Source organism: Dromaius novaehollandiae, chromosome 1 (genome assembly GCF_036370855.1).
Source record: "Dromaius novaehollandiae isolate bDroNov1 chromosome 1, bDroNov1.hap1, whole genome shotgun sequence".
Taxonomy (NCBI): Eukaryota; Metazoa; Chordata; class Aves; order Casuariiformes; family Dromaiidae; genus Dromaius; species Dromaius novaehollandiae.
This window is the reverse complement of record NC_088098.1, coordinates 339,992-360,778: the sequence shown is the minus strand read 5'-3', so window position 1 is coordinate 360,778 and position 20,787 is coordinate 339,992. Positions and strand designations below refer to the sequence as shown.

Sequence of the window (20,787 nt, the reverse complement as noted above, 5' to 3'; positions counted from 1 at the left end):
CATGCGTGTGTGTGTGCATGGGTATGTGCGGATGCGTGTACACGTGCGTGGGGCTGCCCTCTGTGTATGAACTCAAAGTTCACCGCTTCCAGTGCACACTCTGAGTGTGCATGGGGGGCACACTGTGGGGGTGCATGCCGTGTGTGGGGCTAGGTGCTTTCTGCATGCATGTGTACTGTGTGCCTGCATTGCATGTGTCTGCAAGCCGTCTGTGTGTGTCTGCATTGCACCCCGTGTGCTGGCCATGTATGTGTGTGCATGCGCTGTGCAGATGTGTACTCTGCGTCACGCTGTGTTCAAGACCTGTGTGTTTCACAGTGTGTATGTGCACGCACGCTGCCTGCACGGCACTCTGCAGGTGAATGCCGTGTGTGTGTTCACAGTGAACGTGCGTGTGCACAGTGTGTGTGCACTGTGCATTGCATTGTATGCACGTCATGTGTGTGTACGGGTGTTTGCATGCGCTGTGTGTGCACACCGTATGTCCGCTGCTCTGTGTGCACTCTGTGTGCGCATTGCATTCGGTGCATGCACGTGCAGCGTGTGTTCACAGTCTGTGTGTGTGCGTGCAGCGTTTGTGTGCAGGCGCTCTGTGCACACTGCATGGGGCTGGCTGTGTGAGTGTTTGTGTACTCTGTGCATACTCCACCTGCCCCGTGTTCCTCCCAGGGAACTTCTCATTTCAGAAGAGCTAGAGCTGAGTCGGGTGGACTCTCGCATTCAGGAGGTTTTTCCTGTCCTGATGTGATGGATGTGGCTGCTGCCGTTCCTGCCCGCAGGCCCAAGAGGCTTAGTGTATATTCCAAAGAAGCAGACACAGACTTGAGCACACACGCATACACCACTATCATGGCCCCCTGCAAAGACATAGCTCTTCAACAGAGCCTTACCAGTGTGCATCATCACTTTGAGTCAGGAAATCCTGCAATTCTTAAACAACTAATGTCTTTAATATAGCAAAGCAGCCCCCGTTTATTTGGCAGTTTTATTGTTGCTAACTTGGTTAGAACCAATGGTTTCAGTAATAAACTGATGCAGATAACTGATGTGGTTTCTAATAGCGCTCTATGTAAGTCCATAAGTAGAATGAGAGACCATCCTGGGAGGCAAGAAGGGTGATGAACAGTGTTTAGCTGAATATCAGCTTCAAAACAGGGCTGTATTCCAAACAGCTTCCTACCTGGCGAGTGTCGATGCCAGGTTCAGTGGTTGGTCACAGTGGCACCTCGAGCTCGTGCCCAGCCGTGCTGGGGCCCGGTGACGGGGTGCTGTTAGGGCATGGCACGCAGACAGTCAAGGCTGCAGCAAGGGGCAGCCGGGGTGGCATGGCAAGGGGCAGCTTCAGTGCAAGCCAGGGAGCTGCGGAGAGTGGGAAGAGCATGGAAATTGCCTCCTTCCCTGTGCAGTGCCCAACACCGCGTGCACTTGGCCACACGTACCAAGGGCCCCAGCTGCCCTGCAGCCCCAGGCTGTGCTCAACCAGAATTCCTCTTTGCTTGTCAACAGTGAGGACATTAATCCTGCCACGTGCTGTTGGTAAGTTTAACGTGGCCAGGGTGAACTGTACTGCATGTGCACGTAACTGTTTTGAGCAGGAGAGCTGACATCGCCGGGGTGCTGGACCTATTCCACTTGCACGTCACTGCTCGTCTCCACAGCCATAGGCAACCTCAGCCGAGGTGGTGCTGGGAGCCGGGCAGCGCTGCCGGCCCCGGGGCCGCACACCTCCTCCCGCCGGCCGTGCTCAGCGGGGCTCCCCGAGCATCCCACCCCGGCGCCCGCAGCCGCCGCCTCCGCTGCCGCTCCCGACCCCCCCGCGCCGCCCCGCCGGTGGCGCAGGCCACGCCGGAGCCCAGCGCTCCAGAACCCGCAGCTCTGTGACATCGGCCTCGGCGCCGCGGCACCGGGCCAACGCGGACACCGCGACGGGGTCTGGGTGCCGCAGCTGCCTCGTGCCGCGGGAGGGGATGGAGCTGCTGCCCCTGCTCTGGGTGCTGGCCGCGTGCTGGCCCGCGCGCGACGCCTACGACAGTTGTGCGTAAGTGGCCGGCGTTTGGGGGGCAGTTTGGGGAGCCCGGCAGGGAGCTGCTTGGCCACGGCCGCGCGGGAGGCTCCCGGCCCAGGGCGGGAGGTGCCGCTCCTCCCCGGCACCCGGGCTCCCGGCACATCGCGCTGCACCACGCAGGTGCAGGTCCACACGCGGCCCCGTGGGGAGGGATGACTTCGGCCTCAGCGGAGCGGGGAGCAGTCGAGCCTGGCACTAACGAGCTTCTGATTACAGAGGGAGCTGCGGGCTGCGGCCCATGGCCTCTTACTACAGTAGCATGATGCGCGTCGTGGGTGGCACAGACGCCCAGCCGGGGTCCTGGCCCTGGATCGTCAGCATCCAGGTCCCCTGGCGACGAGGCACCGGGCACATATGCGGAGGGTCCCTCATCAGCCCACAGTGGGTCCTCACAGCAGCTCACTGCTTCATAAATGCCAGGTAAGGGGGCTCAGGGAACGGGGACGTCCCCACAACACAGGCAGGGGCCCTGGCTCTGCTCTAACCCCTCTCGCCATCTCCCTTCCAGCTACGTCGAGATGTGGCGCGTGGTGGTTGGTGCCTCCAGTTTGCTTCAGCTGGGCCCTGAGGCTGAAGTGCGCAATATTAAGCGGCTAGTGGTGCACGAATACTATAATAATCGCTCGCAGAGGAATGACATTGCACTGCTGGAACTGGACCATCCTGTGCAGTGCAGCTACTACATACAGCTCGCGTGTGTGCCCGACGGCTCGCTGCGAGTGTCAGAGCTGTCGCCGTGCTACGTCAGCGGCTGGGGTGCCATGGAGGAAGGATGTGAGTTCCCAGCAAGGGCTGGAGTCCCCGAGCGCAGGCTCAGTGCGCTGTCGGGACCGGGGCTGGGCTGACCGGACGGCAGAGGCAAAACCCAGGGCCAGGCCAAAGGGACATGTGCTTGTAGAGAGACGGCCCTGACCCATCACCCAAAGCGAGACAGACGGGAAGCACCAGTAAAGATGCCCCTCAGGATCCAAGGCCAGGTCTTGGGGAAGGCGTTCACCCACACAGGGAGGGAGAAATGGCAACAAGCTGCCAGGTGCCAATTCCTTTATATGCCCACAGCTAGGATACGACCTGCCGTCCTGCAGGAAGCCCTTGTCCACCTCATCGACAACCACATCTGCAACAGCAGCCAGTGGTACGCGGGGGCCATCAAGAAGACCAACTTGTGTGCTGGCTATCAGCAAGGCGGCATTGACACCTGCCAGGTAGGAAGGTGCCACAAGCCGCCGGCCCGCGGCAGCGGGTGCAGCCCTGTCACAACCTCCCGTATGTTCGTTCCCTGGCAGCTGCCCACCCACCTCTGCTCCACCAGCGACAGAGCTCACCTCCCCTTCTCGTCCACAGGTCCTTGACCCGTGGTCCCCTTGCCCCAGGGGCCCCGGACTCTCCCCAGAGACCATCCAGGGCTCCCGGTGCCCCGAAGGTCCAGACCGCTGCCCCGGCACAGCCCTGTCCACACATGGGGATCGCCGTGCAGACCCGGGAGAGAGCCCCCCCTTACAGCCCATGGGCCCCTCCCCTGCTGGAAAGCAGCAGCCCCAGCTGTGGTGCTGACACCGTCGCCTTAATCCTCTCTCCTGCGCTGCAGGGCGACAGCGGTGGCCCCCTCGTATGCAAAGACAGAACTGCCGACTACTACTGGCTTGTGGGTGTCACCAGCTGGGGAAAGGGCTGCGGGAGAATACATCAGCCTGGGATCTACACCTCCACCCAGCACTACTACAGCTGGATCCTGCTGCAGATGACCACACAGCAAGAAGCGTCATGGAGATGGGGTCACTCATTCTCTGCCCCCGGCCCATTCCAGAAGCCAAGGCCAATACCAACGCAATCAGCCAGGCCTGTGCCCTGCCCATATCCACGCCACAAACTCATGGAATTCTTTACTGGGGTGCAGGAGCTGCTGCAGGTCCTAAAGAGAAGCAAGACTTGAGCAGCCAAACGGGATCCAGGGCAGGCTGCAGCGTGCCGTGACCGTTTCCTTCTGGGGCAATGCCCACTGAGTCAGAGGCAACCCCAGGGCCAACGGCCTGCTCTGCCCAGCCCACCCTCCCCTCACTTCCCACAAACCCTGAGAGTTTACTCAAGTCTAGAAATAAAACTGCCTATTCTCACAGCTAACCATGCCTCGGTCCAATTCCGTCTTGGGGGCAATGCAGGGATTTCCATAGATGGCACCTGAAAAACGAGGCTGCGTGCAGCCAGCTGGCCGCAAAGGCAGAGAGTCACCCAACGGGCCGAAACCGCCCGCTCGGAGAGGAGGGTGCTCGGAGCCGCACGGCAGCAACGGGACGGAGAGGGCTGGCACGCTGAGGCTGGGGAGAAACGATGTGGCATGAAGACGACTTGGGGGGACGTGTTAAGGCAGGCAAGCAGATGACTAGGCCTAGGCTTAAGGATTTGCTGTAGACTGAGAGCCACCTGACATGAGAAATGAGAGTGGGAAGTCGACAAGACTTACAGACAGCATTACAAGGCACAGCCAGGTTTCACAATGGCTTGGGGGTGTCATGTGAGAGACGGCCAAGCTTCACAGGTAATTGAAGGGATTGCTGAGGTCCTTTGGGGGAGTGGAATCTGGCAAGTCTGCCACTACACAGAAAACCGCATCAGTAATAACATGGAAGTCTAGGATGAACTAGGTAACAGCATCTGAAATATCAAATATGAGTGTTGATGTAGCAAAACTGAGAGCCATGGGGTAAAAGTAACTGGGGGTGGGTTGTTTATTTGGAAGGAGACCAGGGTGGAAAAAAGGAGGGGTCAAGGTAGATGAAGGAGAAGTATAAGCACGGGAAAATGGAGAGCAGGGGGAATAAAGGGACCAGTCACACATAAACAGACTGCTCATCTAACCGAGCCTCGCAGCCAATCACCACAGGCTATGTTACCTTCTTTATAAAAGCTATTTCAAACCATTCTCTGTGCAACCCTGCTCTCTTCCCTGTGTGTGTCGAGAGGCCTGAGTGCTAGCAGTGGGAGAAGGGAGCACAGGTCACGGGGCCCACTGGCCTGGGAGCCGGCAGTTGGAAACACCAGGTGTCCAGGGCCAGCTACTCTGCACGCGCGCGTGTGTGTGTGTGCGTGTGCGCGCAATTCACAAGCAAATGTCAAGTTGGACTAGCACACAAACAAGATGAGACCCACATCTGGAAAGGCCCAAGGTCTCAGCCGATGACTAAGTAGCGTGGCATCTGGGCATGGATATTAGATGGGCTTAATGCCCTGCTAATATTCAAGGGATCTATGGGTGTGAGCTGCTTCGGAGTCTAAGTAAGGAAGCATGTTTGTGCTTCACTAGTGAACATCAATCGTGAGCAGCTGTAGAAGAAAAGGAATGGGCTATGTTCATGTGAGTGCTGTTTGTTTTAAGAGTTGTGCCTTTACCAGCACCCACTACCTGCATTAATCGGTTCTGTGAGTCACGTGAGTCGTGTACGCATGTGCATGTTTGAGTATGTACCTGGCTCTCTGGAATACGCACTAAGCCTTTGGATCCATACACTGGAACAGCAGCAGCCACATCCATCAATCAGACTGGGGTGGGAGAAACCTTCTGGGTGTGAGAGTCCACCCCATTCAGCTCTAGCAGGCCTGAAAAAAGAATTTCCCTGAGTCCAGAAGTCCACTGGATTTGGCTGCTCCAGAACAGAATGGGAAGGGAAACCCAGAGAAACGGTGCAGCAGAGATCAAATGGGTAGAGAGAGAGGCAGCACTAGATAAGCTATAAAGCAATGGGGAGGACTGGCAGTTTGACCTGTGCTTTGCAGTAACTGGACTGCACTATAACAAAAGTGCAGGACCCAAGCTCAAAGCTTTATAAAAAAATTCTTTAGTGTTTGTTTTCTCCAGTAGGTACTACTAAAGCATCTGGGCAGGACTCTTCCCTGCAGATCCAAGCGTGACTCAGCTCTCCCAGCAAGCGCAGCCTCTAAGGAACATGCAGCAACCATGCGGATATTCTCGCCCTCTCCCTGACCATGGTGTGCAGGGGGCAGGGCCCGGTCAAGGAAGGCCATGCCCAGACACTTGCAAGAAGGGGAAAGGCCCAGCTGTTCACCACCAGAGTACTGAGTGCACGAGAAGATCACTTTCCTCTGCGAAGGCCAGCCCTAACTAACCCCAGAAATCCAGGGAAATGGGAAACAACAAACTCAGAATTCGAGGCTTTAGGCAGATGGGGGCTTCTCTTCAGCGCAGCTCTCCTCTGTTTCCGACAAGTCCTCACTCTTCTTCTGCAGGTCAAAGCCCTGAAAAGGAGCAGGACAAGAAACTCTCAGAAGCATGAGAGCAACAGCCACACTCTGCTTTGCTGTGGTACTCTCAAACTCTGCCTAGGGCAGCACGAGCTCTCCCAAGCGTCGCCACTTCATCCATTCCAAACTAGACATGGGCAGCACACAAACCCCATAGTGTCACCAGCATAAAGCAACTCTCTCCAAGCATGCAAAGTTTCACCCTTTGGTGCATGCTCTCAGCTTTCCCTGTGGGGAAAAAGGGCAGAGCTACTAATCACTTAGGCGAGGGAGGAGCGCAGGAAGTAGAGCTTTTCTTACCTCCAGCTCTCGCATGACCTCATCCATGAAATCGCCTGAATTCTGTTTGTAAGCAACTGCCATTTCGATAGCATCATTGAAGAGCTGATGAGAAGGAGAATGCTTGTCACTCAAAGTAAAGGACGCTGGGTTTCTTCAAGATCGGGAAACTATTTCCACACTCCAAGAAAAAAGCTTTGCAACAACCTATAGCTACCAGGACCATCACAAGTAACCAACCAGAAGTGCTAGCCCCTTTTCCGCGCTCTGTGCCTACAGCAATCTCCATGTCCTGGGACTGTACTGGGCTCTCATGGACACTGAGCCAAACAGCTATGTTTTACCTTCACTACGTTGGTGCCATCTGCAGCAGACACAAAGTAAAAGGGCAAGTTGAACTTCCGGGCAAAGTTGAAGCTTTTCTGGGTCACCTTCATATCCGCTGGGGGAAGAAAGAAGAAGTGGTCACTGAGACATCACTGTAGGCAGAATGCCAACATACGCACGGGCTGGTGGAACATATGGAGACTACAGCCTGATCTAGCAGTCAGGGCCTCCTCACTGCAATGCAAGGCCAGGATAGTGCTCCCCAAGAGCTAGAGGGTTTTAAAAGTGACAGCATCAGCAAAGAGTTGACAAGAAGACACACAAAGGAAAGAGTTTTTGTTGCTTGTCCATGTGCTTGACTAAAACGCAGATGGATCCTGATGTGCTATAAATGAATAATGCTTTGCAGCAGAAAACATCCCAGTTCACCTGCTGTGCTGCAACTGTGAATGTTTTCCAGGTACATCCCTGTGAATTTTGCCATGTGTCCACATGACCTGATTACCACTGCCAACAGTAACCATGCCTCTCCCTCCATTTTGCACTTTCAGCCATTTCTGGCCACTGTCTTTATGCCACATTATCGATATTCCTGTGAATCAAGGACAGGCTCACAGCGTACAAACAACTACATCGTTACATACATTCAACAGACAGTTAGGTCCGGCTACTCTCACCTCAGTAGGCAAGGGGCCTTTTTTCAGTTTTGGAACAAATCTACAGCATACCTACAGGCCATGCTGGCACAGCAGTAACAGCTCAAAGTTTTGGTAGAAAGACAGTCTGTACACCAACACAGAAGGAGAATGACTCCAGACTATCGGTCTTTTCTCATGGAAGCAACAGCTGAAGTAATTCAGGCTCCAAGTGCGTGCCAGTGAGCACTGCCCAGGGAGCTGTTCCCTGCCTTCGTGGAGAAAGCAGGAAGCTGGATAAACGACTCTGCAGGCCGGACCTGTGCTAAGAGCTGTAGGCTGATCCTTTCCTTGTGCTGGTGGAATACAACAAACAAAGCAGGAGAGAGGAGTCTCCTGGAGCACTCCGTACTGTCACATGGAAAACTAAGGGCAGGAATCACCTACCCAGATGCAGTGTCTATAACATGGGTTCCAACACCAGGTCAATTTGCCTTGGGCTCCCTGTACAGTCAGTGGATCCAAGGCTTCATTGACTCATCTTAGAGGAAAGTCTTCCACTAGGTAAGATCAATCATGCCCTAAAACCCACCACTGAACCAAATGAACTTCCATAGACTACAGCGGGAACCCAGACAACTTGTTCACACAGAGACACCTATTCACAGTTGCAATGACTCCTACCATGAACGTCAGGAGGGAAGCCCATTTCTGACACTGTATTGATAGGGAACAGCGGGAGATTGTGGACCTAAGGGGACGTGGTCCTCTCTTCGATGCTGAGCACAAAGGTGAAGAACTAGGTGCTCTCACAAGATGCTGGAGACAGATCACAACCCAAATGACAGCATTAATGAATGCCTAGCTGGCATCCCTAAGAAGAGGAGGCAATCATCCAGTCATCTGCAGAGGGAGTTGAACAAGTTTGCCATCAGGTATATTTAGACACCCTATCATGGAGTCCCTTGGAGACCTGCAGGCTGAATCAGCAATGCAAAGGCAGCTACTGTCTGTACCAGGGGAAACCACAGAACAGGTTGCACTCCTTTTCCAGCGAGACATCCCGTAATTTTGGACTAAGCACTGCTCCAACCAGCTTTTTGGTTCCTGGATGAAATGGGCAGCATGGCAAGGACAAAACTGGAAGCACATCACTTGAATAAACTGTAAATGGACTGAATTTGTACTGTTAACTGCTAGTAGGACAACAACAGGAGCCTATAAGACACCATGAAAGGTCAGTAGAGGATCCAGCTATTCGCTTAGTAAAATACAGCCCTAAGGGACTAACATTCAAGAACTCGTCTGGACCAAACAGACAAACAACATTCTTTCACCAGCCAGGTCAGAGGAGAATCACATCATAACGCTGAAAAGCTGAAAATACGTACTCACCATCAATTTTGTTGGCCACTACAATACAAGGAATCTCCGGGCGGAACTCTCTCAGCTCCTTGTACCAGCTGCTCAAGTTCTTGTAGGTGACTTTCCGCTGAACATCAAACACCTTCCAAAAAAGAACCAGCTATCGTGGGGCCTCCAGCAGGACAGCTCCTGATCAACCCACTGCACCGAACACTTGTACGGAATCCAGAATTTGCCCCAGTCCTATATTCTTCTAGTCCTTCTTTAAAGACATAACACTGCAAATACAGCAACTAAAAGGAACATCTGCAGGAGGGTTCCAATTGGATTAAAAGATTTGGGGTAGCATTCCTTGGAGCCTCCTGACAAAGTCAATTACAACCGAAACTGGCCTTTGTTAGAAAGGATAAAAGATAAAAGGGAGAATATATAGCAAGCCTTTAAACGTGCAGCCACCCCTTTCTTTGCACTATGCTGGCAACAGTCCCCGGGTTTCCTTTACATTCTTATTTTGTACAATGACAAGCACTCTATCACCCATGACAATGAACAAGCACTGAGAAAAATCTGCTATGCTAAGTAGGGCCAGATGTGAGGCTCCCCTAATTTAACCATTACATTAAAATATCAGTGAAGTAGACTGATGTTAACAAATGACAACAAATAGGGAATAGTTAGAGCAGCAGTACAAACCAAGAGACCTTAGTGGGTTAGGAGGAAAAAAAACAAGACTCATTTGAGCTGTAAATATGGGAAGCAGCAAAGTATGTGAAAACAGAAACAGCAGAAGATCAGAAAAGCATGTCTTATGTGGTGTCTCTGCAGAACACATCAGAACAGTTTTGTACTGCATAATCCAAAAGTCACATCACAGAATGAGAAAGAGATGTCCTTTCTCTCACATCATGTCTGACAGGACTGCATCTAAAGTTGTACATTCAGTTTTAGGTACCTCCTTACTGGAAACACAGTGACCGGTGTAAGGAAATATAGAAGAAAACAAACTCAGGGAACGTAGTAAGGGTGCCATCAGGAAGATAAAAAGAGCTAAACATTCCAAACTACACTGGCTTTATCTGGTGAGAGAAAAAGCAACAATATAGAGAAGTTTTTTTAAGCTACTAGAAGGGACAAAAAATAGACGATATAAATGTGAAAAGTAACATATAAGCCAATGTCAACTGGGACTGTTCTCAGTCAAAATTCCACCAAATCCCAGCTGAGAGACTACCCTTACCATGATACAGGCATGAGCCTTATGGTAATAGGACGCATGCATGCTCTGGAACCTCTCTTGTCCAGCTGTGTCCCAGAAGTCTGTAAGACAAAAAACAAGCTCAGAATGACACAACTTTCCAAGGTCTGTTCTCCTCACAACCTACACCCAAGATGCAAAGCCCAGCCCATCTACTCTGGGTCACAAATTAGGTTTCACCTTATTAATCTGAGATATTCCATGAGAAAGAGATCATGCAAAACTAGAACATCTTAGCTAGGCTTAGCTCTGAGTTGTGCTGACTGGTTACACGGACACTCAGCATTCCTATAAACACACTAGCAAAAGAAAAATCATCAGTAGATGTGACTTATAAAGGACAGTAAGACAAATGTGCAAAGAGTGGTAACAACGTATGGTACTTAGTCACCAGAAATGACAATAGGACACAGTATCTAAACAGTTTGAGATAGCTTAATTTCTAACACAGTGGTAAATAGCCAGGTGCCTGCCATGAGAAATGCTCCATCTCCTTTCCTAGACAGTCTAACTCTGCCCTTCCCAGGAGCACAACTTGTTCTAAAATCAGGAGGAATAAGTAAGTTCCCCTGAGACAGACAGGTCCCAATCCATTAAATACCTTGTAGGTATGCCCATATCATAAAGCATACCTGAACAGTCATCAACATTTTAGTTCTATTTCTGCTTGTGTGCCTCAAGTAGAGATCCTCCCCCTTCCTCTTACTGGATCTCGGCGCTAAAATTTGTGTCTTATTTATTGTATAAATTTACACAGCTTCAACTAAGAACTACCAGACGTAGTTATACTTCAGTCAGCTAGACTGAAGCACACACTCAACCTAAAGCCAATTATGCCACTTTCCTTAGGGTTTACTTTGCACTGAAATGGATTAGTTTCTGACTGGATACTATATCAGACTTGCAGGATAATGACTTCTTAAACTGCCCAAACACAGGCGAGCACTCATCAGACCACACCTGCATTCATTCTGGGTAGTTTTGCTTAGCTTCTAAAATTGCCTGATCCTTTTAACATGCCATTTCAGAATCCTCACTCACAGGGAACAAATAGAGGCCAGTGGCCATGCCCTACTGAATGTCCGTAAATTAACACCCCAGTGTAGCAGCTGTCATGAGACCCCTTGCCACGGCTTACTGGAAAACACTGCTCTTTCCATTAGTGAATGCTCCAAATCTGGCCTGTGATACCCCGTATCACTCCAGAACATGAGACTTTATCAGACTCTAAAATCCTGAAAAAGTGAGATTCACAGAGTAAAGAAATACACCACATTTGAATGCAATCCTAACTCCACCATACTGATTTGGACAATGGACACTAGGAATAGCTCAGCAGAGGAAAAATTAAACTAACAAGGTAAGTGATAATTCTCCACAATTTGGGGTTTTCAAATCAAATTATCTGCCTCTCTGAATCCTGACTTATGATAGGTTTTCTCTGCAAGGTAGCTTGGGTGATCAGAACTTAAGTTCATAGAAGGTAAAGCCAGAAGACATGTAGACTCTATGTATAGCATAGGCCAAATGAAGTACTTAAACTAGAGCTGATTACTTAATAAAGCAGTTAAAAAGAAGGCTATGATACATGAATTAATACTGTGGCAAGCTGTCTCAATGGTTAATTCCACTGACTGGTTAATAAAAAGCACCTTATTTTTTACCTGAGTTTTCCAAATGTCAGCTGGAGCTTGTTAAACACTGCTTGCTACACTAAGCATCTTCTCATACCAAATTCCTGTTCTCTCCTATTTCACCTTATCACTTCTCCTTGAGAAGCAAACCAGCCTGAGTCTCTCATCATTGGGCCCTTTCTCCCCCATCCTTTAATTGTTCTCATGGTTTTTCTCTGAAAAGTTCACCATTTTTCAATGCCTTTACTGAATCACAGAAATAAGAATTAAACACAGCCTTGCGGTACTGATTTCAAAGAGGTGTTTCAGGGTAACATTTCAAATTTGGGACAGCTATATCGTCTCTCTAATTAATGTTCTGTTTTTACCTCCAAAGGCCACATTAGCTGTTTGCAATACAGTCCTGTTTTGAAGCTGATATTCAGCTAAGCACTGTTCATCACCCTTCTTGCCTCCCAGGATGGTCTCTCATTCTACTTATGAACTTACATAGAGCCCTATTAGAAACCACATCAGTTATCTGCATCAGTTTATTACTGAAACCATTGGTTCTAACCAAGTTAGCAACAATAAAACTGCCAAATAAACGGGCGCTGCTTTGCTATATTAAAGACATTAGTTGTTTAAGAATTGCAGGATTTCCTGACTCAAAGTGATGATGCACACTGGTAAGGCTCTGTTGAAGAACTATGTCTGTTTTTGCAAACTGCATTTCAAACGAACCATCTGAACAGAATTCAGAGGAAGAATCAAGACTGACAGGAGATCTAGAAAACACGCCCTATGAGAAAAGGCAGAGTAAAAAGTGAGGTTGTTTACCCTGAAAGAGGTGATATAAAGGAGAGATGTTCAGTGTTCAGACATGTAGAAGGCTGGTGCAAACAGGAAGGGAAAAAACTTTTTCAGTGTCCAGGAAAGATAGGAAATAACAGTTTTACCTTGAACAGAGAAAATTCACATTAACTACCAAGAAAAACTTTCTAATAGTAAGGACAATGATGTGTTGGAATAGATGGCCTAAGCAGTCTGTCATTGGAGGTCTTTAAATAGACAAAATAGATAAATATCTGTCAGGAGTGACAAAAGTAAAGAATTTTCCTGTGCAGAGTGATGTGCTAGATGACCTTTCTCAGTCCCTTCCATAGCTGTGACGTCTGAAAATGCAGAAATACTTGCAATACAAGCAGTGGTACAGAGTATCAACCACAGAATAGGATTATGTTTTTCTTGAACTTCTATCTACAACACAGAAAATAATACTGTGCCATCACGGATAAACAGACTAAGAGGTAAGATGCTTGTAGTCCATCAAAAAAATAACAAAGGTTGACATAAGACATGTGGTATTTTGTGATAAGAATATACGGGCCGGACATATTCAGAGAAGAGACTTAAAAAACTTTACAAACTTGAAATATAGTATTGGCACATACACCTGAAGTAATTAACCAGTTAAAAATACCTGATAAAAGGATGATCAGTAATAGGAAAATTGTAACATAATGTTGTAAAAAAACCTAACTGAAAATACCTAAAGTAGATGTATGACATGGATTTTTAGACTTCATGCTGGTAGGCAGTTAAATCCCACCGCAGACTGTTTTGTAGTGAGTATATGGCATTGCTCTTCTCGCTTGCTATATTGACAGAGTGAAGGAGTCTGAGGGCATGGTTTTGCACTGCAGCTAAACCAATATAATACCAAGGCCTCAAAAAAGAGCAGGCCCACTCCCTGCTCTGCTTTCCTTGCCTGTGCTTTCCCACCTCCCCCTTTCGCCAGCACCAGTGCTTGTTAATGAAACGCTTCAGGAGCCCAAAACGAGCAGAAAACCGTCCAATTATTTTGCACGTGGCTAATACGCGTGGTTGGCTTCCTGGGCTGGTTTGACAACGGGCAGGACGGCCCTGGACGCGGATGGAGGAGCGGGACGGCTGCTTCCACGGGCAGACCTCGGCGCGCTCCGCTCCGTATCGCTGCGTCCCGAGCAGCCAGCGGCTACCGCACCCGCAGCAGGAGTCCTGCGGCAACTGCTTTCACACGTGTTTCATTTCTAACACAAAAAAGCACCACGAAGACCGTTTCTGACCCAGGCCCGGTACTGCCCGGAGGTCCCTGGAGGTACGAGATGGCTGCTACCACCCCGCGAGTGAGCGCCGACCCCCTCGCTCCCCGCTCCCCCGCCCCCAGCCGCTGCCCCCCGCCGCCGGGCCCCGCTTACCCACGCGCAGCGGCCTGCCGCCCACGCGGGCGCGGTGCTGGTACAGCGTCAGCGCGAAGGTGGAGAGCTGCTGGGGGCGGCTGCGCCCGCGTCAAGGAGCCGACACCGCACCGCGTCCCTCGCCGCTCCCCCGGCCCGGCCCGGCCCGGCCCGGCCGCCCCCGCTCCCCGGCCGCCCCCGCTCGCTCGCTGGCTCCGGGGCGCTGCGCAAGGATACAAGCCGTCGAGCAGGAACCTCTCCAGCAGCCTGCGGGCAAGCACCGCACGGCGGTTAGGCCAGGCCAGGCCAGGCCAGGCCGCGCCGCGCCCCCCGACCCCCCCGCGGCGCCGGCCACGCACTTGGACTTGCCCACGGCGCTGTCGCCCAGGCAGATGATCTTCACGGCCTCCTCCCCGGCCGCCGCCGCCTCGGCCTCCTCCCCGGCCGCCCCCGCACCCGCCATGGCGCCGCGTCCGCGCTGCTACGCGACAGGCGACGGCCCCGCCCCAGCGGCGTCACCCGCGCGACGGCACCATGGCGGCGGCGCGGCCGCTGCAGCTGACGCTGGCGCTGCTGAAGCCGGACGCGGTGGCGCATCCGCTGGTGCTGGAGGTGAGCGCCCGGCCCGGCCCGGCTCGGCCCCGTTCGGCCCCTTTCGGCCCGGTTCGGCCCGGCTCGGCTCGGCTTGTCCCGGCTCGGCTCGGCCCGGCCCGGCTCGGCTCGGGGGGCCCCGGCGGTGCCGCCGCCGCCGCCCGCCCAGCGCTGCGCCTCTGCCCGCAGGCCGTGCACGAGACCATCCTCAGCAACCGCTTCCTCATCGTGCGCGCCAAGGAGCTGCGCTGCGGGCGGGAGGAGGGCCGCCGCTTCTACCGGGAGCACGCGGGTAGGCCGGGGGCAGGGGGGCCGCTTCTGCCGGGAGCACGCGGGTAGGCCGGGGGCAGGGGGGCCGCTTCTACCGGGAGCACGCGGGTAGGCCGGGCCGGGCCGGGCCGGGCAGGGGGGCCGGGGGCCGGGGCAGGGCCGCCGCTCCCCCCTCGGGAGCCCGCGGGCGGTGGCCGCAGCGGGCCGGCCTGGCCCCCCGGCAGCAGGGCCGGGCAGGCTGTAACTCGGGCTGTGTTCCCTCCGCAGGGCGGTTCTTCTACCAGCGGCTGGTGGAGTTCATGGCCAGGTACCGCGGTGGTGCTGGGCGGGCGGAGGGAGCTCGCTCCCTTGGCGGGCGGACTGTTGTCCTCCTCGAGGAAGCCCCGGCGTCCCGAGGGCTCTGCGGGCAGGGCCGTCGGCGTGGGACGTGTCTCCCCAGCAGCCAGCACTTGCGGCGTACTGACAGCGAAGGCTCTGGGCTCACGGGCGGGGAAATGTCAGGCACCAGTTCTGCTGCGACAGCGAAGCATCCGGTGGGGTAGCGTCCCCCCCGGCTGTGGGTACCGTCCTCTGGGAGGGGGTGCGTAAAGCAAAGGCTTTGCTTCCAAGCTGTGGCCTCGCTGCCTGGTGTCATGCCTGGCCTGTATCTCCTCCCACAGAGCGCTGCACGGCAGTCGCACTTCCTTGCTGCTTTGATTTTGCTGTGTTTATAAAGAAGCTATGCCCCGCTGTAACCTTATCTGCTTCTGATCTTCCCTGGCCCTTTCCTCAGCGGCCCCATGTGGGCTTATATCCTGGCTCATGAAAACGCTATCCCCCTCTGGAGATCCCTTATGGGACCCACCAAAGTATTCCGAGCCCGGAACAGCATGCCGGACTCCATCCGAGGAGCTTATGGCCTTACGGACACCAGGAATACCACGCATGGCTCAGGTAGGCCTGTCCTTCTCGTCTGAGGGTTGGGTAAGGCCTGGAGCTCAGTAAGGGGTGAATGATGGTATTTTCCCTGTCTTTGCTCACTTCCTGTTTTGGGAGTCAGAATTAATGAATTGCTCACTTCTACAGAATCCGTTTGCACCTGTCTCGTGACGCAAAGCCTGCTACTTTCCTGTACATCCTCAGCGTCTGCCCTTCCCTGTGGGACATAGTGTGTTTGAGGTACCTCATTGGTATCTGTCTCCTTTTCCTCTGTTCTAACAGATTCACCAGCATCAGCCAGCAGAGAAATTGCCTTCTTCTTCCCAGAGTTCAACGAACAGCTCTGGTACCAGCAGGACGAGCCACGTCTGCGCAGTGGGCAGGTGTATTACAACGCAAAGGAACGCGTCCACTGTGTCTTCAGGGATGAGGAAACAGAGTTGGCCTGAGCTACCTGGCAGCATGGTTTGCTGAGCAGGATGCAGCTGCTATCCGCGCTGTCTGGGTCGGCCTCATGACAAGGCGTAGAGCCATGACACGTTTTGAGGAGTGTGTGGGGAAAAAGACGTAATGCACATTACGTTGTGCTGCCTGGGATTATCCCATTCATGCAGCATACAGATGCTGGGGCACTTTAGCAAACCTTACCTCTTAGCAGTACTCCGATTTGACAGACACTTAGGCGTGCAGTTCAGCAGTTCACTAGTCCCTAGTGTGCTTATTCATCTGAGAGTGCTGCAGGTGACTTCCTCAAAGGACTCTGTGGGAAAGGGGCTGCTAGTTCTGGTTATAGGCAGTTGAGGTGAGTGGCTTTGTTGATAAGAATAGACCCCAAATTCTTAATATCTGTTCTGTTCCCACAGTCCCTTAAGGAGAAAAGAGGAAAAAAGAAAATGAAAAAGTGCAGCAGTGAGCAGGGCAATATTAGCTCTTCTGTCCTTGCCTGCCTGGATCCAAGCTGAGAAACAAGGTTGTCTTTAATGTTGTATCATGATTCAAATTTTAAGCTTCTGGTGGAAGGCATAGTTAGAAGCCATTCTCAGAGGGAAAGCGGCATACCCTATGTTTGGTTTAGTCTGGGCTGGCAGGCCTGCAACAGATCTCCTAGAGAAGTTGCAGAAGGCCTGGTGGTAGTAGGTAGAGGGTAATCCACTGTCTGTGAAGGGTCTTATGTTGTGTGCTTTCAGATTGCCTGGGGCATGAGATCCGGTAGTTCCTGTGAAAGTTTACTGTGGTCATTAGGGCTATGGATCTTGTAAATTAATATTAAAAGGCCAGAAAAGATGCGTTGCACCTCATTGCACAGAGGCTGTAGGAGTTGCAACAGGAGCTCTTTACGTTAAGCCGTGTAGCAAAACAGCTAATGGTAACTCAAAGACTTCATTGCACATGGACTGACTGGGCATTACAGCACTGATTTTTATATCCTTTGCAAATTATACTGATGAAGTGTTTTAATCATCCAGATAATTGATAAAATGGTTATATGCTGTATGAAAACTTGGTTTTAAGGGACACTGCAGAATTCTGCCATGCCTGTTTTTGTCTTCCTGTTTGCTGCATTTTGAGGTCTGCTCATGTGTGAGGTTTTTAATCCATTTAAACTGTGCCATAGTAGCTTCTTACAATGCTAGTTTTTAAAAGAGGTTTCATGCTGTACTGAGTGAAGTTCTTTTGGATAATTTCAAATTCACCGTGTAAGTGAAGTAGCTGTATTCAGTAACAAATCAGTATTTGTAACATACTTAGGAAATTTGTTTGTCTGCCTTCTCTCAAGTTTTGCTTGACTGACATCAATGATGCTAGTCACTAAAGCTTTGTTGATTGAGTCTCAAATTAACCAGTGCATTATTTTATCACAGACCAAAGGCAAGTTAGTCTCAACTAGTTCCTTTAAGACAACTGTGTAGAAGGTTGGACATCTTGATTGAAAAAACGTTTGGATTGAAAAATTGTAGGAAGTGCTGCCATATATCTTCCTTTAGTAAATGTATTAACATTTTTGTTCCTTCCTTATCATTATACAAGATTAAATGCAGCCCTTATTTTGTTCCAGATACGAATCAAACAGATCTGGTGAATATTTCTGCATTTTTGCATTCATTGCTCCTTTTTTTTTTTTTTCGCACTAGCAGCATCTAATGGTAGATCTGTGCATGACCTAGTGTGCATTAATATGGATCTGACATCTTGCTGTCCTTAATGCTACTGGTGATTGATATTTTATTGCTTCCTGAGTTTCTCTTAAGTTATGTGTGTTTTTCTTCTAATTAGTAATCCTTACTATTTCTTCTTTCTACTTTGTATTTTATTTGTTTTCTTTCTTTTTTGGATATTAATTTGGGATGTCCTTCCTTAAATGATAATTCCTGCTTTACATTTTTCATTTTAAATGCTTATCTTCCTGGTCACTTACAGTTATTATATTCAGGGAAACTGGCCCATTTAAATTTCCAAATATAAATAACATTGGCTGATGGCACAGCGTTTTCACAGAATACTTGTTATCGGGTCAGTCACCATTACTTATGTGGCTGTCAGTAGTTAAGTCAGTTATTATTTTTTTGGTCCACCAAGACTGTACCGTAGTAGAGGTCCTCACAACCATGCAGTCCCATTTCCCCAGACAAGGTGGTTGTTTCACAAAACAAAAGATGTTCTGTGAACTTCATCAGGGAATCTAATATTGAAATATTTGGTGTGAGATGCAGGAGTCACTGTGTCAAAAAGTACTTTTTAATGTCTAAGGAGGTCTCTGGTTTTATGAGATGACAGCAGATGTTCTCTATTTTGAGAACTCTCCTGAAAGTAGTCTTTTTTTCCTTGTAAGAGCTCAAGAAATGGTTTTGTTTTGTTTTGTTTTTAAACTTCTTCTGTAGTGACTCTCGGCATCTGTTTTGTACATGTGTCTCTCAGTCCTGTGATGATGAATCACCTTTGATTTTGTAACTTCCAGTGCCTTTCATTTAAAGCAACTTCTTGCACCCTTTTTCTCTTTTCTCTTCTTGCTCCACCCTCGCCTGTCCCCAGTCTGTTCTTATGGAACAAGCTGAAACCATTGGTGGGGTTTTCTGGGGGGAAGGGCATGGGGGGGAGTGTTTTGGTTTGTTTTTCAACACTTGAGTCAAACCCTTCTTAGGAAGTCTTGGTAATTAATGCCTGGCATATGCTGTTTCTTCTCCTTCATAAGGATTTTTCAATACCACTTGCTTACCATTTGGGTTCCAAACATCATGATGTAAATAATAAAAGTAAGTTATCTGGTTGCCAGTTGAGCTTGAATTTGTTATGTCTGATGTTGCAAGGTTCACATGCATATTTGGCATTTGTATTTTGATTGCTCTCCCCTTATTGCTAAGGCTTAAATGCCTTGTGCTGGTGTTTTATCACACAGAAAGATGGTACCCAAATCTTAGACTCCAGGATGTTGAACCATACGGTTTCTGCTCTCCAGAGGAGGTCCTCCAGTATTTTTTAGAAACACCACAGTCCTGTGAACATAATTTATCCAATCAGTTGCTTAGCTCCCATAGCTCACCTGCATTTGCAGAGTTGGGCAGACTTCTAAAGAATTTTGCTGGAATTTCCTTCTCTGAAAATAATAAGCAAGTTCCATTTTAAATTTAAGTTCTCAGCTTCAACAACAGCTTGCAGAACTGACTTCTCATTTTCTAGGTGTTGCATGAAAATGTCAAAGACAGGGTTTGATTATCTGGGATGTTTTGTGAGGAAGAAGAGCAAATAAAGAGAAAATCTGGGTAATAAAAGTACGACCTAGGCCCTGGGGAACAGAACACAGAGATGTTTGAATACAAGGGCCACCTCATACCCTGGAGATGTTACTACTAGGGCTGATTGGTGTTCTGGCTGTCTGTCACTGCAGATTCTAGGAGGGTTATTTCCTTCTGCACACTACCATTTGACCGCATGGGTTTAACTTAGCTAGGCCTCCATCAACAGGGCAAAGCATGGTCCTGAGTCCAGCCTGGCTGGCCCGACATTCTGAGGGAATAAACCTGCTAAGCAAACTGCTTCCTTACGGAGCTACTGAGTTGTCATCCTAATGGAAGGCTTTAGGCTCAGTACCTAAGCTGGAGCTGTCAATGGGCTGTGATAGGAGCACAGACAGACTGCGAAGTGTAACAGTGTGTGCTGGCATGACGCTTTCTGCACTGTTGAGAGTGGAGCTGCACATGACTTCCACTGACACGCTGGACTTGTTGCTCCGTGCAAGCCAATTTTGTGACACGGGTAATAAAAATGCCTCAACAATTGTCTGTCTCAAGTCCTTGCTTCCAGAAGACTTGCATCACCTTGCAGGAGGCGTTTAGAAACAGCAGCTGGAGGGCAGGGATGGGAGCTGCATCTTGCCGTAGCATGCCAGGTGACGTGCAGCTGCTTGTTTGCCTGAGGCACTTTGGATGCAGCAGCAGATCCTGGAGGACCTTTGCACTGGCATCTTGCTAGTGACATACTTCTCTCCAGGAGAAAGGCCTATAGCCCTAATAGCCTGAAAAGATCAATGCCCCAATGAAAAAGGAGGAGCAGTGCCCCAGTGATAAGAGGGGTAATCCTTGGCAATCTGTGCTTTTGCTCTAGACAAAGTGATTGCTTGTCACAGTGGTGGGAAGGTTCAAGCAGGCCTCCAAGAAAATACATCAAACACCTCCATGCTACTATGTACCCTGTGCTGCCTCCAGTCAGGATCTAGCATCAGGCCGTACCATGGCCCTTAATGGCTTGGAGCCCAGGGTGAGATCCCTCTCGTGGACATCTCTTTCAGCCAGCTGTGCTTTTCTAAGGGTGTGCTTGGTTTGCTGTTGCTCCTGCGTGGCCTGAACACGATGGCAGGTGCTATCAAATGACCCTGCCCAAAGACTAGGAAACAAGAATGATTTTTACTGCCTGAGATGAAATGTGAGTTACGAGGTGAGTCAGTTAGACTTGGCCAGAAGAAGTGACTTGTTTTTTGTACCAGTATTTTACCACTATA

General features: G+C 50.4%; 3 protein-coding genes across 5 annotated transcripts; 2 read left to right on the top strand and 1 right to left on the bottom strand.

The window, feature by feature from the left end:
- Positions 1–1,967: 1,967 nt before the first annotated feature.
- Positions 1,968–4,174, top strand: LOC112989979 (acrosin-like). The gene is made up of 5 exons (XM_064505369.1): positions 1,968–2,038; positions 2,282–2,485; positions 2,574–2,843; positions 3,129–3,270; positions 3,654–4,174. Exons 1-5 carry the CDS (start codon positions 1,968–1,970, stop codon positions 3,996–3,998), a joined length of 1,032 nt encoding a protein of 343 aa, XP_064361439.1. The 3' UTR covers positions 3,999–4,174.
- A 593-nt stretch (positions 4,175–4,767) lies between these two features.
- Positions 4,768–14,528, bottom strand: RABL2B (RAB, member of RAS oncogene family like 2B). The gene is made up of 8 exons (XM_026111438.2): positions 14,375–14,528; positions 14,253–14,282; positions 14,037–14,116; positions 10,166–10,245; positions 8,959–9,070; positions 6,946–7,043; positions 6,623–6,706; positions 4,768–6,316 (listed from the first exon to the last, which is right to left on the bottom strand). The coding sequence occupies exons 1-8, from the start codon at positions 14,476–14,478 to the stop codon at positions 6,236–6,238; spliced, it is 669 nt and encodes a 222-aa protein (XP_025967223.2). The 5' UTR covers positions 14,479–14,528; the 3' UTR covers positions 4,768–6,235.
- On the top strand, positions 14,462–19,064 carry NME6 (NME/NM23 nucleoside diphosphate kinase 6). Of its 3 annotated transcripts, XM_064498351.1 has the most exons (5): positions 14,502–14,627; positions 14,796–14,898; positions 15,144–15,183; positions 15,649–15,809; positions 16,077–19,064. In XM_064498351.1, exons 1-5 carry the CDS (start codon positions 14,550–14,552, stop codon positions 16,241–16,243), a joined length of 549 nt encoding a protein of 182 aa, XP_064354421.1. In that variant the 5' UTR covers positions 14,502–14,549; the 3' UTR covers positions 16,244–19,064. The 3 variants fall into 3 exon arrangements, with proteins under 3 accessions (XP_064354384.1, XP_064354421.1, XP_064354491.1); XM_064498314.1 differs by lacking the exon at positions 14,796–14,898 and having other exon boundaries at positions 14,462–14,627; XM_064498421.1 differs by lacking the exon at positions 15,144–15,183.
- Positions 19,065–20,787: the final 1,723 nt, after the last annotated feature.

What these genes read in the sequence shown, in the direction of transcription:
- LOC112989979 (XM_064505369.1), top strand. Translation starts at nt 1,968, where the DNA reads ATGGAGCTGCTGCCCCTGCTCTGGGTGCTGGCCGCGTGCTGGCCCGCG. An exon ending in GACGCCTACGACAGTTGTGC is followed by an intron (nt 2,039 to 2,281) that starts GTAAGTGGCCGG and finishes TTCTGATTACAG; the next exon opens with AGGGAGCTGCGGGCTGCGGC. An exon ending in GCGGCATTGACACCTGCCAG is followed by an intron (nt 3,271 to 3,653) that starts GTAGGAAGGTGC and finishes CCTGCGCTGCAG; the next exon opens with GGCGACAGCGGTGGCCCCCT.
- RABL2B (XM_026111438.2), bottom strand. Translation starts at nt 14,478, where the DNA reads ATGGCGGGTGCGGGGGCGGCCGGGGAGGAGGCCGAGGCGGCGGCGGCC. An exon ending in AGCGCCGTGGGCAAGTCCAA is followed by an intron (nt 14,283 to 14,374) that starts GTGCGTGGCCGG and finishes GCTTGCCCGCAG; the next exon opens with GCTGCTGGAGAGGTTCCTGC. An exon ending in ATGGCACCAACGTAGTGAAG is followed by an intron (nt 6,707 to 6,945) that starts GTAAAACATAGC and finishes CCTTCTCATCAG; the next exon opens with CTCTTCAATGATGCTATCGA.
- NME6 (XM_064498351.1), top strand. Translation starts at nt 14,550, where the DNA reads ATGGCGGCGGCGCGGCCGCTGCAGCTGACGCTGGCGCTGCTGAAGCCG. An exon ending in CTTCTACCGGGAGCACGCGG is followed by an intron (nt 14,899 to 15,143) that starts GTAGGCCGGGGG and finishes TTCCCTCCGCAG; the next exon opens with GGCGGTTCTTCTACCAGCGG. An exon ending in GAATACCACGCATGGCTCAG is followed by an intron (nt 15,810 to 16,076) that starts GTAGGCCTGTCC and finishes CTGTTCTAACAG; the next exon opens with ATTCACCAGCATCAGCCAGC.